This window comes from Perognathus longimembris, chromosome 25 (genome assembly GCF_023159225.1).
Source record: "Perognathus longimembris pacificus isolate PPM17 chromosome 25, ASM2315922v1, whole genome shotgun sequence".
NCBI lineage: Eukaryota > Metazoa > Chordata > Mammalia > Rodentia > Heteromyidae > Perognathus > Perognathus longimembris.
This window is the reverse complement of record NC_063185.1, coordinates 18045708-18064054: the sequence shown is the minus strand read 5'-3', so window position 1 is coordinate 18064054 and position 18347 is coordinate 18045708. Positions and strand designations below refer to the sequence as shown.

The window sequence follows — 18347 nt, the reverse complement described above, 5'->3', positions numbered from 1 at the left end:
TCCTTCTTTCTAGAAAGCTCTTTTTGGCTCAGCAAACTGTTCTTCTTTTTTTTTTTTTTTTTGCTTTGCTTATGTATCACCTCCATGGGGGAAGTAGGAACGCAATTTAAGCCTGATTACCTTAGGGAAAATCGCACCTTTGCTCTCGCCAGCTCTCTTCTCCCACATCTTTCCTCTGGCTCTGTGATTCCTTTTTTTGGTTTTTCTTTTTCCCTCTGCTAGCTTGTTCATTCATGCATGGTGAAGATAGTCTGTCTGCTATTCTACAGTCTGTGGACGGTAGGCAAACTATTTCACCTCTCTTAGCCTTTGGCTTTCTTCTTTTTTATATTTATAGCATCCTTCTTTATATTTATAGCACCTTACAGTACACTAATAAATAATACCCTTTCTCCAAACTTACATGTATTGTTTTCTAGGTATATATCAGCTGCATACAGAGGTCTTTGTTTGGTTCATTATGAAACCTGAATGGACAGATTTAAATCTAATATAGATAGTCAAGAAATGTATACTAAATGAGTACATTTTTAGTATTGTATCTTTATTTGCCTTCTGGGATAAACACGGACACCTTGTAATTTTCCTATCTGTCTTTATGATGTCAGGGTATGAGTATCACATTACTTTTTATTGTATCAGCTGCCTACTCCTGAGCTCCCTTTCTGTGAATCACTGTTAATCTGCAGGGAATGCTAAAAATGGAATTAATCCAGTGTTCTTTCCTCTAGCCAGCACTCCATGCCAAGTACCCGAGAGAGGCAGGAGAGGGTTGTAAGGGGAGGTGATATCATGTGATTATATATTTACCACTTAAGTCCCTCTGCTCCGCTTTATTAGTTAGTTGCTCACTTCTCTGTGTCTCCGTCCAATTGCCCAATTCTGGATTTTCTTACCTCTTTGGAATACTGAGTCATGTCCTGTTAGCCCCAGTGTATTAGGTAATAAATGTTAGAACTGAATTAAGATGTTCAAAAGTCCTTATCATTGACCTACTGGGATCTGGTGCAGTCTTAGGGTATAATCAAACTAGTTATAAAACACTTTTGCTTTTCAAAAAATAAAGCATGACTTATGATGACTAAGGTATAAGCCATTCAAAATTGGTTCTCTCACTTTTTGTTAGCACAAAGGGAAGGAGAGATAACTGATTCTGAGCCAAGCAGTAGTAGTGATCAAGGTCTAGGTCCTGGGTTCAAGTGCCCCTGTTTACTGGGCTCCTTTGTGGAAGACACAAAGCTTGATATTCATACAACGAAAGGAAGTTGTAAAGGAATGTGTTTACTAAGGAGACATTAGGAGGTCAGTGGGCTATGGCAGGCCATGGGAGATACTGTTTTTAGTTTTAGGGTTGGTGGGAGCCAGAGATCTATGAAGATTAATGCATTGCAAACGTTTGACCTTCTAGGTACCATGCAGGTGGGAAAATGTGGTGGGATCACGTGTTTCTTTGCAGTATAGAAAGGCAGAGAATGGAAGGGTAACAAGTAACCGGAAATGTGCACACTTCACAGTAGACCTCGTCTTCCTGCCCAGTTGAACTCAAGAGGCAGAGGAGGTGGGGCGCTGACCCTCGGAAGGGCTGTTACAGATCACGCTCCAGCCCCTCCGTTTTGTGGGAGAGGAGAAAGCCAGCCGGTGGCTCGTCAGCTCACCAGTGTGACGAGGCCCAATGACAAGACCGAGCTTGGGTTCAAGAAGGTGAAGAGCAATCGGAGGCAGGCAAAGCCTTGCTTCTAGCCAAGGCCTGGATGGCCACGGAAGCCCCCAACTCCCACCCGTGGGGCCGGGCCGGGCTGCAGAACTCAGGAGAGTGGGATGGGCCGTGTAGGGTATCCAATTTAATTGCACACAAAAAATTAAGCTGAGTTTTACATGGCCTCTCTAATGAATTGTAAAGAAAAAAACAAACACGGTTAGCTAAGACACCATTGCAGGCCAAATAGAATCTTGGGGGTCGGTGGTGGTGGTGGTGGTGGGGCACCAGTTTGTTGCATTAGGTTTCTGGTCTCTTCCGAATACAAAGGCTCTGAAGACTCAGGATAGCAGATGGCGGCTAGAGTCCTCTTGGGGGCAATGGACACACCGAGCCCTCCATCTCCATGTAGCCCGTCATGGGCTGCGGGGCCGGAAGTGGACAACTTTGCCCCCTCTCCTACTCTGCCCCCCCCCCCCCCATGAAGTTACTGAATCTTGAGGCCAGAGGAGTTAATGAAGTACTGGGCTGGCTTACTCATATTTGTATGGATTAATGATTAAGAGCAAAATTTAAAAACGAGGAAAAGTTGGGACCTAGGCACACTTCCTCTCCTAGGAAAAGGGCGTGGAGCATCCCTCCGGTGAGGACTCAATGCTGGTGAGTAGTAGATGGCCATCTGTTTTATAAGGGATTCTGAAAAGCTTAGCTGATGGTGTGAATGCCTATTTAGGGTCATTTTCCACGTTCTTCCACTCGTTTTACCAGTCCCTTTATGAGAGGTAAAACGAGTCATTCCAGTGTTACCTTTCAAATGAAGAGATGAAGGCCTGGAGGGGCCTGTAACCCTCAGAGTTCCCCAGCTTTGCGAATGGCAGGGCTCGGGTCTGATCCCCATGCTTCCTGAAGTCTCCTCTTGACCTCCTTTTGGACTCAGAGTCACGAGTGCTTAGACACAGTGCTTCCTTCTTGCTCCGTGCATCTGGCCAGTGGTGAACCTGGTAAGAGAACAGTTGAGGGTAGGGACAACCACGGTGGTTACTGAGCAGGCGCAGCCCCGTTGTCCACCAGAGGACATCTGATGGGGGCGGGGGGGCAACGCCAATCAATGTGTCTTCTTTCCTTTCAGATCACAATGCACAGTCAAGTAGTGATTCTAAGCCTCATCCTGTTTCTGACAGGTAAGTGAGTTTGGGAGGGGTCCTAGGGGCTGGAGATGGGAGGGAAACACGGATATTCCTTGGGCTTTGTTGGAAAGATTGTGGGCTAACTAGTGAGCAGAACCAGGATGAAATCTACTGAACTGCCAGGAAGGCTACGTCAGTGCTGTAGATCAGGGACCAGTGCATGCATGTGTAAAAAACAGGAACTGTGAGCCAGGCACTATAGGTAGCAGACACCTATCAGCCTAGCTACTCAGGTGACTGAAATCTGAGGACGGCAGTTCAAAACTAGCCTGGTGAGGAAAGTCCGTGAGACACTTACCTCCCACGAACCACCAGAAAACCAGAAGTGGAGCTATGACTCAAAGCGGCAGAGCGTTAGCCTTGAGTGAAAGAGCTTAGGGACAGTACCCAGGCCCTGAGTTCAAGCCCCACAACCTACCAAAAAAAAAAAAAGAGTAATTGCTTCCTGTGGGATAGGGTGAGGTAAGCTGAGGAGAGGAAGTCAGGGGAGAGGTAGGAGAGAAGGTTTTCCCATCATCTCCTTCCTTTGTGCCTTTTACTGACTTCATTTTGGGCAGCGAGGGTGGCTCCATGGTACAGCCCTTGACTTGTTTGTTCAAAGCCCCAAGTTCAATCCCCAGTATCAAAAGAAAAAGAAGAAAAAAGTTACCTGGCTTAAAAAAAATATATATATATATACATATACATATATATATATTTTTTTGGCCAGTCCTGGGGCTTGGACTCAGGGCCTGAGCACTGTCCCTGGCTTCTTCCCACTCAAGGCTAGCACTCTACCACTTGAGCCACAGTGCCACTTCGGGCCATTTTCTATATATGTGGTGATGGGGAATTGAACCCAGGGCCTCATGTATACGAGACAAACACTCTTGCCACTAGGCCATATCCCCAGCCCTGTCTTAAAATATTTTAAAAGTGATATTGGCTTTAGTTTTTTGTTGTTTTTTTTTTTTAACAGACTTTACTGTTTAGAGCAATTTTAGATTCATATCCAAATTGGGTGACTTAAAATATTTTTTTGTGTGTGTTTTCTATTATTTATTATTATTATTATTGTAAAGGTGATGTACAGAGGGGTTACAGTTACATAAGCCAGAATGAGTACATTTCTTTTTGAACAATGTTACTTCTTCTCTTGTTTTGCTCCCATTTTTCCCCTCCCCTATAAAGTGTGTTTTCTTCTATACCCTGTGTGACTGCCAACAAATCCTGCCTTTTCCACCCCTTTTCAACTGAGCATGCATTACTTGTTCACAAGAAATGGGGCTCTCTGATCTTCTCTCCGATTGCTGAATCTTCTCTAACTCAACAATTCCATTCCACACACACTTTCTATGGCTAGATTGTGACAAAGGCCCAAAGTCCCCTGTGATCTCTGGACAGACAAAGAGAAAACATCCTACTCCGATTCACTTGGGTTCCATGGCTCCTGAGTCCTTGTCACAAGCCCTAAGACTCGGTCTGTCACAAACGCTCAGACTATTCCCTGCCTGTTGTTTGGGGGAAGGTTCAGCTCACACATGGAACAAACAGGAGCAACTCCCCGCACAAGTTTTAAGCCAGTAGAAAAGCAATTGGGCTAGGTGATGGAAAGTTTGTCTAGCACTTGACAGGAAATCAGGCTAAGATGACTCTGCATCAGTTTTTTAAACTTGTTAATGATTATTCTGGCTTGGGTTCTTGTTAGTTGGGACAGACTTTGGGCAAGAATCATTAAGACAAGGTGTGGCTGTTCCCTTACCTTGCCTGGTGAAAACCTACACTTAGGCAAGGGGCCAGGTCAGCACTGAAGGGTGGCTACATGGTTAAGCCAATCCTTTCAACACTTTCACTAGCAGGCCTGGGTGAGAAATGGCTTTCTCTTTTGAGACCTGCTGCTTTGGGGTCAGGAAAGATCCCCTACTGTTAATGAACATCATGGTCTACTCTGAAGCCTCCCTCATGCCCCATAACCCTTCGCGTATGATCCCACCAACAATTACAAATCCGTCTGTTTCATGGAGCGCCCACAAAGGCAGAAAAGTCAGGGTTTTCATCAGAGGGCAAGGAATGGGAAGCCCCATTTCCTTCCTTGTAAACAAAGTATCCTGCAAAGGAACCTCTGGCCAGTGTTTACGAATGAGATAAGGTGTGTGTGTGTGTGTGTGTGTGTGTGTGTGTGTGTGTGAATGTCCTGTCATTTCAGCAACGCCTTAGCCAGGTGTTAGGTTGCATCATTCAGCAAGTTTCCAAGGTTCAAAAGAACAGCTATTTCCAGTCCATCTCACGCCAGAGATTCACTCCTCCCCCCTGGAAGTAATCATTTCGAATGGTCTTGACTGAGAAGAGATAAAGGAGGGGCTTCTCTCAAAGTGGAGGTGTGGCTCAAGTGGTGGAATGTATGTTGGAGCAAAAGAGCTCAGTGAGATGGCGGCACCGCCGCTGGTGGCTCACGCCTGTAATCCTAGCTACTGGATCTGAGGATTGCAGTTTGAAGCCAGCTGGGGCATCAAAGGAAGTCTGTGAGACTTCAATAAACTCATCAGAAATGTTGGAAGTGCTGTGGCTCAAGTGGTAGCTCAGGGACAGTGCCCAGGCCCAGAGTTCAAGCCCCAGGACTGGCAAAAAAAAAAAAAAAGACTTAAACTATTTTGATTCAAGGCATTCGATGAGATGGGGCAAGTATTTGAGTAACACATCCTACATTTTCAAAAGTAATCTGGAGGCGGGCTTAGAGGAGAAAGTATATATATATATTTTTCAGTTTTTAAAATTTTTTTTATTGTTATAAAGGTGATGTACAGAGGGATTACAGTTTAATAAGTCAGGTAGCGAGTACATTTCTTTCTTCCTTTTTTTTTTTTGGCTAGTCCCGGGGCTTGGACTCAGGGCCTGAGCACTGTCCCTGGCTTCTTCTTGCTCAAGGCTAGCACTCTGCCACTTGAGCCACAGCGCCACTTCTGGCCATTTTCTGTATATGTGGTGCTGGGGAATCGAACCGAGAGCTTCATGTGTAGGAGGCAAGCACTCTTGCCACTAGGCCATATTCCCAGCCCTGATATATTTTTTTGACATAACATTGAGTATTTTTTTTTTCTTCAGAAAGCCAACCTTAGGCTTCATAGTGAGATATCCTGTCTCAAGCAGAAAGGAAAGAAGGAAGAAAGGAAGGAAGGAGGGAGGAAAAGAAAGGAAGAAAAGAAAGGAGTCAAGAAAAACAGCACGGACATTATAGCCTCGCAAATTACTCCTAAATGCATATTCACTAAGTAGTCATGCTGATAATGTGCTTGAAAAAATGTTCATAGTACTAAAAATGTTAAATGCCAGGTATGAAGCCTCTGCAGAGGTTAAATAACAATACCCAGCGTGGTAAACACGGCCTTTTAGCAAACTAATGCGGCTTCTTCGTCTGTCTCTCCTCCTTTGGTCCAGACGGCGCAGCCCCTTACGTCCAAGTGAACGGGGTGGCAGATCGGGCGGTGACCCTGCCCTGCACATACTCGGTGACAGGTGGCAGGGGAGTGACCACCACGTGCTGGGGCCGAGGCACTTGTCCTAGGTCCCAGTGCACAGATCCCCTTATCTGGACCAACGGGCACAGCGTCACCTACCAGCGGCAGCCGCGTTACAAGCTGATGGGGCAGATCGCGCAAGGGAACGTGTCTTTGACCATAGAGGGTGTCACGCAGGCCGACAGTGGCCTGTACTGTTGCCGTGTGGAGATTCCGGGCTGGTTCAATGATCAGAAAATCACCCTGTCCCTCAACGTTCAGCCAGGTAATCTTCTCTTCTCTCCTTCCGCTGTCCCGTCCGAGTTAACGGACTTTTCTCTTTGGTGGTGATGTTCTCTTTTCCTGTAATGTGGAAGTAGGAAGGGTTTGCTTCCCCCCCCCAGTCTTATTTTTCAATAAATACTTGCTTTTAAGGAGCAGAACTTGTATTCATATAGATGAAGTTGTAAGGTCAACCTTGATTCAAGGCCAGGGGCTAGAAACAAACATCTCTGTGATCATGCTTCAAGAATTACCATCATTTGGGCTGGGATGTGTGCTTGCCTCGCATGCGTGAAGCCCTGGGTTCGATTCCTCAGTACCAGGCTTAGATTTAGTTAGTGAGTTTCCACTCCTGCTTAGGGTTGCCTTAGTGGAGCCAGAACAAATAGTTTAGCAGGGCTTTATACAGTCCTGGCATTCTGCACTCCGGTGAAGAATGCTGAACTGTCCACTCTTAACATTTTAAAACCATAATGGCAGGTAATGCAAAGTACGGCTGTAAGACGCATACACCTAGTTTTCCCAGTTTTCCTGGATCTGAACTTTTTTCTTTTTGGTTGGTTCTGGGCTTGAACTCGGGTCCTGGGAGCGAGTTGTTCATGTTCCTAAGCTCTTTTTGCCCAAGGCTAGTTAGTGCTCTACCACTTTGAGCCATAGCACCACTTCCAGTTTTCTGGTGGTTAATTGGGGATAAGAGTCTTATGGACTTCCCTGCCTGGGCTGGTTTTGAACTGTGATCCTTAGATCTCAGCCTTCTGAGTAGCTACAATTGCAGGCATGAGCCACCAATGCCCAGGCTGAACTTGATCTTGCTTAGCATATCCGTGCATGTAGTTTTCTTCTCTGTCCTGCCTCAGAGTTTTGAAAGAGATCTCACTCCATCTCACAAACTTTAATCTTCTACAAATGAAAACTGCATCTCATATAGAAGCTTTTGCCTTCCAACATGGTTTCCCTGCTGTTTTTAGGAAGTTCATGAAACCCAGACGTTTGGAAAAATTACGTTTCCCTTCTTGATGTGGTCAGTGAGTCTGGGAGCTGGTGTTGGGGAGGACAGCAAAGGAGGCTGCGGTTACTGTGTGCTCCAGGAAGCAGTGAAGAAGCAGCTTTGGGGGAAGACCTACTAGGGTTATCACTACAGTCCTCTTGGAGCTACGAAATTATTTATTGAGCTGGTTGGATTTTTTAATGATATATCCTGAAATTAATGAGATTTTTTTTTTTTTTTGCCAGTCCTGGGCTTGGACTCAGGGGCTGGGCACTGTCCCTGGCTTCTTCCTGCTCAAGGCTAGCACTCTGCCACTTGAGCCACAGTGCCACCTCTGGCCATTTTCTACATATGTGGTGCTGGGGAATCGAACCCAGGGCTTCAAGTATATGAGGCATTGGACTCAGGGCCTGAGCACTGTCCCTGGCTTCTTTTTGCTCAAGGCTAGCACTCCGCCACTTGAGCCACAGTGCCACCTCTGGCCATTTTCTATATATGTGGTGCTGGGGAATCGAACCCAGGGCTTCAAGTATATGAGGCAAGCACTGTTGCCACTAGGCCATATTCCCAGCCCTAATGAGAGTTTTTTAAATCATGCTTTAGACTCTTTAACTGGTAGATATGAAGATAGATGCTTTGTAGGAAAGAATGTATGGCTGGTGTCAGCAGCTGTTCATTTGTGCTTAGTTCATTCCTGTGTTGGTTGCTTCAGTACCAGGCACTCTGCTCTGGCTTGCTTTGATCTTGGGTGTTTGTGTAGCTTGGAGAAGCACTATTCTGTCAGTTCATTACAGATTGGGGAAGCCTAATTAATCCCCATTGGCATGACTGCTACAAGTGAGAAATTCTACACTGTCGACCTTTGCTAAAACTGTTATTGAACTTACCTTTCTATAAGCTGACTTTTAGACGATGTATATTAAGTGGACGTACACAAAACCTAAATGCATATTATATTTTGAGCCCCCATTCACAAGGTATATCTGTTATCTGCGTGCTCATATGCCCAAATGAAAACTGTATTCCAATTGGAGCCCCTTCGGGTCCCAAGCATTTCAGATCAAGGGTACTTGCATCTTCTCAGTGAGAAGAAACATCAAAAGAGCTTGTCCACCTTGTCAGCGAACATGGAAATCCTTTGTGCCTGGGCTCTCTCGCTAGCACGGGGTAATGGGCAGGAGCTGCACCCTGTTAAAATGCAGGGCCCTCGGGACTGTCTCCAGGAAACACGGGTGAACATGCCAGACGTAAGAACTACTGCGCAACTCAGTCTGTACTGTTCTTCTTCTTTTTTTTTTTTGGCCAGTTCTGGGGCTTGGACTCAGGGCCTGAGCACTGTCCCTGGCTTCTTTTTACTCAAGGCTAGCACTCTGCCACTTGAGCCACAGCGCCCCTTCTGGCCGTTTTCTGTATATATGGTGCTGGGGAATCGAACCCAGGGCCTCATGTATAGGAGACAAACACTCTTGCCACTAGGCCATACCCCCAGCCCTTCTGCTACTGTTCCTATCACCAAGAGGGCAGCTTCCCTATCTCACAGAGGTGCTTGTGAAGTGATGCGAATCCCATACTCAATGACTGATCTTTAAAAAAAAAAAAAGATCCTTCAATGCAAACGCGAAGCCTGCCCTCACCTCCTAGATAGTCCATTCATCTGCTTCCTTCCCCATCCGATTCCAGCTGTCCAATGGCAGAAGGTGAGGCGTTCGGGGCAGGAAATGCCCCCTGGAGGAGGACTGCTTCTGGTTGGGGTGCTGGGGTTCTTGTTGCTGGACTGATCTTTGCTTTCCTGTTGATTTCTAGCTCCGTCCACAACTGTTGCAACATCACCCAGTGTCTCTATCACCACTGTGATTCCAACAACAACACACGCACAGACCAGTGTCTCTACAACCACTATGACTCCGTCAACAACAACACCACCACACGCACAGACCGGCATCTCTATCACGGCTGTGATTCCAACAACAACACACGCACAGACCCACAAAGCAGGTAAAACAAATGTGTTTTTTGGAGCCCCGAGGCTTTCTAGTAAGAGGCTGTGGCCCACGCAGGGCACCGAAGGGTAGAAGTATGTTCTAGAAGAGGGTTCTTAATGTGTGCCTCACAAAGTCTGCACCTTTCTCCCCCTCATGTGTTGGTCAGGTAGACACATTTGAAGAGTGAGGTCATCCAGCACCAATCAGATTCCCTATAGGGATTTTTTTATTAGCCAGAAAGAGCTGGACTCTGGGTCTAGGTCACCAGAGGGTGACGGGGAGAAAATATCCCAGCCAAGAGTGGGTTTATGGTGGAAAAAAAAAAAAAAAAAGGGATGCAGAGAACAAGATTCAGGATAACGTGATAGCTAATGGAGACTGACAGGCTCTCTTCCCCAAAGTGAAATATGACATGTCTTAAGTAAAGTAGAACTAGTCATCCTACAGGAGACGTGTTGCTATAGACTGTGAATTTAAACAGAGTTCAGGGACCTAGCAAAACTAAGACAGTGGGAGGGTCACACTTTCTGTAATACCAGCTACTTAGGGGACAGAGATTCGGAGAATAGAAGCGTGGTCGAAGTCCAGGTTGAAGTCCACAAAAGGACTGGGAGCATTGCTCAACTGGTCGACAGACGAAAAATGAAAGCAAAACTAATAAGGGGTATGCGAATGATGAAAATAAATGATGCACATATTCCCAGTGGCTCATGACTGTCATCCTAGCTACTGAGGAGGGTGAGATCTGAGGATCGAGGTTCAAAGCCAGCCTGGGCAGGAAAGTCCTTGAGACTCTTCTCTCCAATGAACCACCAGAAAACTGGAAGTGGTGCTGTGGCTCAAGTGGTAGAGCGCTAGCCTTGAGCTGAAGAGCTCAGGGACAGCGCCCAAGAAGTCCAAAGTTCAAGCCCCAGGACCAACCAAAAAAAAAAAAAGAAAGAAAGAAAGAAAAAGAAAAGAAATATCACAACGAACTCCCCTTTGTACGATCAGTATAGATCAGCAAATAAAGGCTAATTAAGCACTGTGAAATAAGTCAGCATATTGATAAGATTACCTAGCACCTCACGCTACTGAAGGCTGACCACTTCCTAAGAGGAACCGAAAGGGCTGGAGGGGGGGGGTGGGGGCACCCCTCTGGAGGAACCCTTTGGGTTGGTAGGGGCCACCCCTCCAGGGGAAACCTCCCTGAAGTATTGGGGAAGTCAGTACTTGCGACTGAAGTCTTGTCTGCTGTTTCTATGGGGCGCAGTGGCATCCGCTTCTCCCATCGTTGCCACTCAAGAAGCGACTTCGCCTACTCCGACCTCGGCAGCAGGAACCCAACCTACCAAACTGCCGGGAACGAAGCCCCAGGCCACCAGCTCCCCGCTGTCCCCCTCTTGCTCTCCAGGTAACTCCGTGCCCTTTGCCGATGTGGGGGGGGGGGGATTCGGATCGCAACCCCCCGACGTTGTGGAGAGCGCGCAACCTGGAGAACGTGTGGCCACCCGAGTCCTCGATGGACACGGACACGCTGTGTTCCCTCTCTGCGTCTGTCTGTCTGTCTGTGAACCGGGTGAATCCCCCTCCGTGGAGTGGTTTTGAGTGACAGGCTGCCGGGAGATGGACAGTCACTAGGGCACGGTCCTCCGAACCACATGTCCTGGTGCCTGTGCCCTGAGCACGCGTGGGACCCGCCCCCCCCCCCCCCCCCCCGCCGTGTGTGGATCATGCTCCCCGGGGTGGCCATCTGTGGCTCGCTCCCTGCCTCTCCTCTGCCAGGCATTCCCGACAGCTGGTTAACTTACAGTCGGCCTGCGGCGAGAGGCCCACAGGGACCTGTTCCGTGGGGATTATTAGATAATGGTGTTGAAAATGGCATCCTTAGTGCGCACCGTTCCCAGGCGCCACGCCAACATGGAAACAGAGAGACGCACGAGGGGCTAGCCGCAGGAACAGCCTCCTGCCGTCCTGAGAGACAGGAGGGAGAGATCCTCCTCCCAAAGAAATGTCATGTCGCCGAAACCTGCTCGGGGGAGAGCTTCCTGGAGTGGAACAGGCACGGGAGCAGCCGAGTCAGTCCCCGGTTTGTTCCTGGCGGCTGCCACGTTGGCTGCGGCACTGAGGCTGGCAGGCCAAGTCCTCGCTGAGCTGCTGTCTGCCTTCAGTGGGTGACAGCTGTGCACCAGCGTCTGGAAGGGGTCTGAGCTGTCGGATGGCGGCTGCCTACCTGTGACAGATGGGTAGACTGGGGAGCGTCTGGCGTTGTGCTCCATTGGCAGCCACCGGAGACTAGCCCTGAACCTGCGACCAGGTTACCCCCAGCGGAGGAGCTCTGGGATGTGCGTTCCACAGTATTCCTTTTCTCCCTCCACCATTAATAGTAATAACAATAGAGCTAATGTTTTCCCAACACAGGGCTAGGTGCTTTACAGGCATTATGTAATTTAGTTATAGGAAAAAAAAAAATGAAACCACACACACTGACAGTGTGCCTAGTTCAAGGTTACTCTAGAAATGAATATGCATATAGATTTATATGCCTGCATAGGCATTCATATGCATATTCATACCGACCTGGGTATTTATTTATGCAGGGGCCCTTGAGATCAGGGTCACGTTGCTAACGAAGGTGGTGAGCGTTGAATTAAAAATGTCCTCTTCTTCTGTGAAAAACAGGAGAAGTTGATTAGTAAGAAATACCTCGAGTTTTCTCTTGGGAGAGAAAGATATTAATTTTTAGTGGGACACAGTTTTTTATTGAAGTATCAGGGGCTTCGAGTGTTAAGTTTTTCCCCAGGTCCAGCCTATGGGCAGAACCCATGTCCCCAAAGTGAGGGAACTTTACTGTCTTAGGTTTGGGATGTCTAGTTTCTTTACTTACAAGGTGGAATTAAGAAGCTGATCGAGCGGGTGCTGGTGGCTCACGCCTGTCATCCTAGCTACTCAGGAGGCTGAGATTTGAGGATCGCCGTTTGAAGCCAGCCCTGACAGACAAGTCCCTGGGAGACTCTTATCTCCGATGAACCACCAGAAAAACAGGAAGTGGCGCTGTGGCTCAAGTGGTAGAGTAGCTGCTAGCCTTGAGCAAAAGAGCTCAGAGATAGTGCCTTCGCCCCGAGTTCAAGCCCCACAATTGACAAAAAAAGAAAAAGAAAGCAAGAAAAGAAGCTGTTGTTAGGATGTAAAGTGCTTGTATATGGTACTCAGTAGAAAGAGAATTAAGAGAATTGTGCATTTGACCTATAGATGCCTAGAGAGGACAAAAAAATATATTCCATCGCAAAATCAGAGTTGCAAAAACACTTGAAAAACTTGAATGTTCAAATAAAAAGATAATTCAGATGTTCAAAATTTTAAGATAAATATGATGTGCTGAATAAAACTTTGGATGCTTGTATGTTATATATTACATTAAACTTTAAGATGAACATTTATGCTACACAAGATCTGAATCCTTACGTAGTATAAGATACAGTGGTCTTCTGGCTCATATTGCAAGCATTTTCTAATGTGCTTCTAGGTCAGTGTCTAGGTAAATCATGAGAAGGAAGTTCTACCTGATTTGCATATCATGTAGGTTTCACTTGCATTCTGAATGTAAAACCAGTGTAAAGTCTATTCCAGATTGGGAGGTTCTGGTTTTTGAGTATGCAGGTAGCTATGGGATTTGGTTTTGTTTTCTTGGACCTTGAACTCTGGCCTGAGTGCTGCCCCTAAGCTCCTTTTGTTCAAGGCTAGCACTCTACCGCTGAGTCACAGCTCCACTTGTGGCTTTTTGCTGGTTAGCTGGAGACAAGATTCTCATAGGCTTTCCTGCTGGGCTGGCTTTGAACTGTGATCCTCAGATCTCATCCTTCTGAGTAGCTAGGATCACAGGCATGAGCCACCTGTGCCTGGCTAGCTCTGGGTTTTTTATTAACCTGTTCATAAGCGAACTTTGGTCTAACTATGTGTTTACATGCATTTTTTTTCCTTAAGGAAAAAAGTCTGATTTCAAAGAATATATAACAAAATATTAAGAAATACAATTCATAGGATAACTTAATAAAATTCTAAATCACTTGGCATGACTCTTGAAATGTGTAGAGTATTTAAACTTGTTATTATTCAGCTTTTCATTCATTACCAGAAGGCAATGTAAATATATTTAGTGTCTGCAGTAAAATTCAGTATGTTTTCTGTGATTCAAGTGAATTATCCTTCTTGTTGAGCAGATGGGAATGACACCATGACCCAGTCTTCAGATGGAAGCCTTTGGTATAATAATCAAACTGTAAGTATTTGTCTCCTATTTTACCAGCTTGATTCACTTGTAGGCTCTTCTGGAAGCAAGCTGTATTTTAAGATTAGCCCATAGACATTTTTCTTCTTACCCTAAAAATTTTACTCTTAGAATGTTTTGCTTTGAAAAGTTCATTTAGGTATGCCGATTTGTTAGAGATGCTCATTAAATGATACCTTGCAAAAGTACACACAGATACACACACACAATCTCACAAACACAACGCATCCTATCTAGGCATTGATGGCTCATGCTTGTAATCCTAGCTACTCAGGAGGCTGAGATCTGAGGATCACAATTTGAAGCCAGTCCAGGTGGGAAAGCCCATGGTATTCTTACTGCTAACAAAATACCAAAAAGCTACAAGTAGAGCTGTGGTTCAAGTGGTAGAGTGCTATCCTTGAGCGAAAAAGCTCAGGGATAGTGCTCAGGCCCTGAGTTCAAGACCCAGACCTCTCCTAAAAGACAAACAAACAAAAAAAAACAAATTTAGTAATTGAGCACAGTCCTATAATAGATCATGTCAACTTAAAGAGGAATAAAAGCTGTATATTAATATCATAAGACAGTATGGTTCAAGAAGCAGCCAGTCGTCTTTTAAAACAATTCACCTACATTATGTACAAACTCACTTTGAACATATAATTTGAATTTTGACAAAGGCAAGACACTCATGTTAATGCTACCTCAAGAAAAGTAGAAGATCTTTCCTTAAACTTTGAATTTCCAATTTCACGCTATCATTCCAATCTCAGCTCAACCGGTCTTACCCCCTTCCCCAGGGCTGATGAAGGAGACGTGTCCTGGAGCAAGGTGCTCCAGGAGACGTTTTCTGATTGTCGCCCTCACAAGATGCTCTCTCAGCTTGCTGTTGCCTTTTAGCAGCCGTTGCCAGCACAAAGGCAGTGGATAACCACCATGAGCGGACTCGTGACTGGAATTGTGATTTCTTCCTTGCTGTTGCTCCTTCTGACCGCCCTGGTGATGAAAAGTGAGTCATTTCCAGCTTGTTCCTCAGGTTTCAGAACAGGGCTCTAAACACAAACTGCCTGGGTTTCCGGAGCCCTAGTCTAGCTTGTGATTCTGATTTCCCTGGCCCTTCCTTGTGCTCTCAAGTCCTCGGCTCGGTGGCACACATTGGTGGAGCGCTCCCATCCCAGGAGATGTGCTGGAACCTTCACAGCACAGAGAGTGGTTGTTCTGTTTTTTTTTTCCTCTGGCCATTGGAAGCACATACACTGCTGTGTACTTACACTGCTAATCTTAATAATCCTTTGTAGCAGGGCACAATAGCTCACGCCTGTAATCATAGCTACTCAGGAGGCTGAGAGCAAGGAAAATCATAGTCCCAAGCCAGCCTGGGTGGAAATGCTCCTGGGATTCCATCTCAGTGGAAGAACCTAGATGCTTCTCATCCCAGCAAACATAAAAGAGGAGAGTTACATAAAATAGGAGAGTCATGATTCCCGTGCAGAAGGCAAAACCTTATCTAAAAAACAGCCTGCAAAGATGGGCTGGAGATAGAGAGATGGTGTGTGTGTGTGGGGAGATCCTTTGACTACAAATCTGTAAAAGTCTGATGGAGCTGATACATGACATTCTTACAGTATAGTAGTACAGTAGAGTTTTGGCTTGACAGCTTTGTTTCTTACTAGAATTTGTTCTTTATTTTCCAGTTGTTGTTCCTCCCCCTTGAAGAGAAAAATGTACACTGAATTTTCCCATAAAAGAAATAGTTGGGGCTGGGGATATGGCCTAGTGGCAAGAGTGCTTGCCTCGTATACATGAGGCCCTGGGTTCGATTCCCCAGCACCACATAGACAGAAAACGGCCAGAGGTGGCGCTGTGGCTCAAGTGGCAGAGTGCTAGCCTTGAGCAAAAAGGAAGCCAGGGACAGTGCGCAGGCCCTGAGTCCAAGGCCCAGGACTGACCAAAAAAAAAAAAAAAGAAATAGTTGGATGGGGTGGGGGTCGGCAAGGCAGCAAGCCATTGCATTTCGGAAGCGGCAGGCTCTTCCATCTTGAAGCTCTGTTCCATGCCCTTGTAAGTGATACTGGTGAAAGTTCTAGAGCAGTTATTGAGCAGAAGAAGCAGACGAAACAAGGGGAGGGGACATGCTGCTTGACTAAGACTAGAAAAGTCTAGGATGCTGCGTGTCCCTTTACTGTGTGCGTGTGTGTGCATGCACGCACACGTGTGCATATATACACGGACATGTGAGCGTGTTGTATTTCTCACTGTCATCTCCCTACGAGAGAGCCTCAATCACGGACTGCAAGACACTGTGTATAAATAGTAGGCCTGTTCCTAGCCTACTTAATTGTCTGGGAAGAAAACAGCTGGGGAATTTCATCTCTCTCTAATTATTTAGAACTTGGTTAGTCAAATGATTATTTAGAAATTGGGTAAAAATGCCTCCCGTGGACCCCCTTATTAGCTCAACATTTGTTTCCCTCTTGTGTACAGAAGTTAAACGCTCAAGTATAAAAAGCTTTTTGACACGGGCGACCCTTAAGTCCAGCGTGTTATGCCTGATTTAGCCCTTCAGTTTATACCCGTCTCTTGCAGCCCACTGAAAAAACATGGACATCTTTCATTTTGAAAATGAAGAATGATAATTGAACAATTATATCAGAGCAAGTCGTGTACCAAACCGTTATTGAAAACATGATTTACTGAACAATGAAGTTTATTAGGGGTCTACAGACCCCATCAACAGGAATGCCGGAAGAAATCATATTAAACTTCCAGAGATGGAGTCAAGGAAAAATAAAAATAGCTCACTTTGCTGGGTGCCAGTGGCTCAAACCTGTAATCCTAGCTACTCAGGAGGCTGAGATCCAAGGATTGATGTTCAAAGCCAGCCCCAGGAAGGAAAGTCAATGAAACTCTGATTTCCAATTAAGGAATAACAACAACAACAACAACAAAAACCAGACGAGGAGCTGTAGGTCAGGTGGTAGAGTGCCAACCTTTAATGAAAAGCTAAGGGACAGTGATCAAGGGCCCCTCCCCCCAAGAAAGTAGTACAATGTCTTGGGGAGTGGATGGTAGTTTGAACTCAGGGCCCTGTACTTGCTAGGCAGGTGCTCTTATCAGTTGAGCCATACCTCTAGCCCTGAAATAACACACTTGATTGAATGATCTCATCAATCTTTGGGCTGACATGTTTTGTTTTCTTTTCCAAACCCTCCTGCCCTTTGTCCATCCAAGGATATTTCCACATGAGAAAGAAGTCTGTCAGGTAAGCACAAAACGATGTGTAGATCCTAATTGCTCTCTGTCTCCACCTTGGGTTCTGAAACCCTCTTGTAGTATGTCTGCCTTCCCAGCTTCTCAGGAGGCTGAGATCTGAGGATGACGGTTCAACGTCAGCTCAGGAAGGAAAGTTCGTGTGATCCTTATCTCCAATTAACCAGCAAAAAGCCAGAAGTGAGTTCATGCTTGTCATCCTGGCTACTCAGGAGGCTGAGATCTGAGGATCGTGGTTTGAAGCCAGACCAGGGAAAGTCTGTGAGACTCTTCTCTCCAATAAAATACTCAGAAAAAGTTGATCCTGGAGCTGTGGCTCAAGTGGTAGAGCGTTGGCCTTGAGCACAAAGAGACTCAGGGACAGTGCCAAGGCTCTGAGTTCAAGCCCCAGGACTGGCAAACAACAACAAAAGGACTAAAAACACCTCTACGAAACACACGAGGACATTTTCTTTCTGCCACATGCATGTCACTGACTTGAGCTATTGACACCTGAGCTGTTGCCACACGTTTTAAGGTCCGTAGAGACGTCTTTTTACCTTAAAAATTGTCATTGTAAAAGTGATGTACAGAGGGGTTACAGTTACGCAAGTCAGGCAGAGAATACATTTCTTTTTGAACAATGCCACTCCTTCCCTTGCTCTCTTCCTGTTTTGCCTTCCACCCACGAGCTGTAGAGCTCATTGTCAGCAGTGTGTAGTGAGTAGCACTGTTGGATTTGTGCGTCCTTTGTCCCTCCATTTCTGTGCCTCTCCTTACACGCCTAAAGACCGATGAATGGACACACAAGACCAAAAGAAAAGAAAAACCACCTTGTTTCCATCGCGATCAATATTATTGTGGATGATCAGAGCTACGTAGGCATCGCCCTTTTCGGTTCCTCTCCTGAAGAGTGGCCTCCTTTGGTCTCGCTGCGTGTGAATGCCCAGGTCCTGTATAATTTATTATCTAGCGTCCACATGTGAGAGAGAACAAGGGCCGTTCTGCGATGGGCTTTTAAATATATCACCACCTGCAGCGGAGTGAATACTCAGGTCACAAACTTTGGGTAATTGAGACATCCCTGTGTACACGGCAGCTACAGTGAAATATGACACAAGATAAAAATGAGTCTGTTCTCTTCCCTGACATGTGCCTCCTTGCTTTCCACAAAATCCAGCCCTCAGTCTAAATATCGGGACGTACTGGGCGCTCCCCTAACGCCCCTCCCACATCAGCTG

The 18347-nt window shown here is 46.1% G+C and overlaps 1 protein-coding gene across 1 annotated transcript; it reads left to right on the top strand.

Moving 5' to 3' along the window:
• Nucleotides 1-2345: 2345 nt before the first annotated feature.
• Nucleotides 2346-16451, top strand: Havcr1 (hepatitis A virus cellular receptor 1). Its single transcript, XM_048334147.1, has 8 exons — nucleotides 2346-2356; nucleotides 2826-2877; nucleotides 6298-6642; nucleotides 9430-9621; nucleotides 10861-11001; nucleotides 13808-13866; nucleotides 14758-14866; nucleotides 16444-16451. Exons 1-8 carry the CDS (start codon nucleotides 2351-2353, stop codon nucleotides 16449-16451), a joined length of 912 nt encoding a protein of 303 aa, XP_048190104.1. The 5' UTR covers nucleotides 2346-2350.
• The last annotated feature ends 1896 nt before the right edge of the window (nucleotides 16452-18347 follow it).

What these genes read in the sequence shown, in the direction of transcription:
- Havcr1 (XM_048334147.1), top strand. An exon ending in CCTCATCCTGTTTCTGACAG is followed by an intron (nt 2,878 to 6,297) that starts GTAAGTGAGTTT and finishes CCTTTGGTCCAG; the next exon opens with ACGGCGCAGCCCCTTACGTC. An exon ending in GTCCCCCTCTTGCTCTCCAG is followed by an intron (nt 11,002 to 13,807) that starts GTAACTCCGTGC and finishes CTTGTTGAGCAG; the next exon opens with ATGGGAATGACACCATGACC.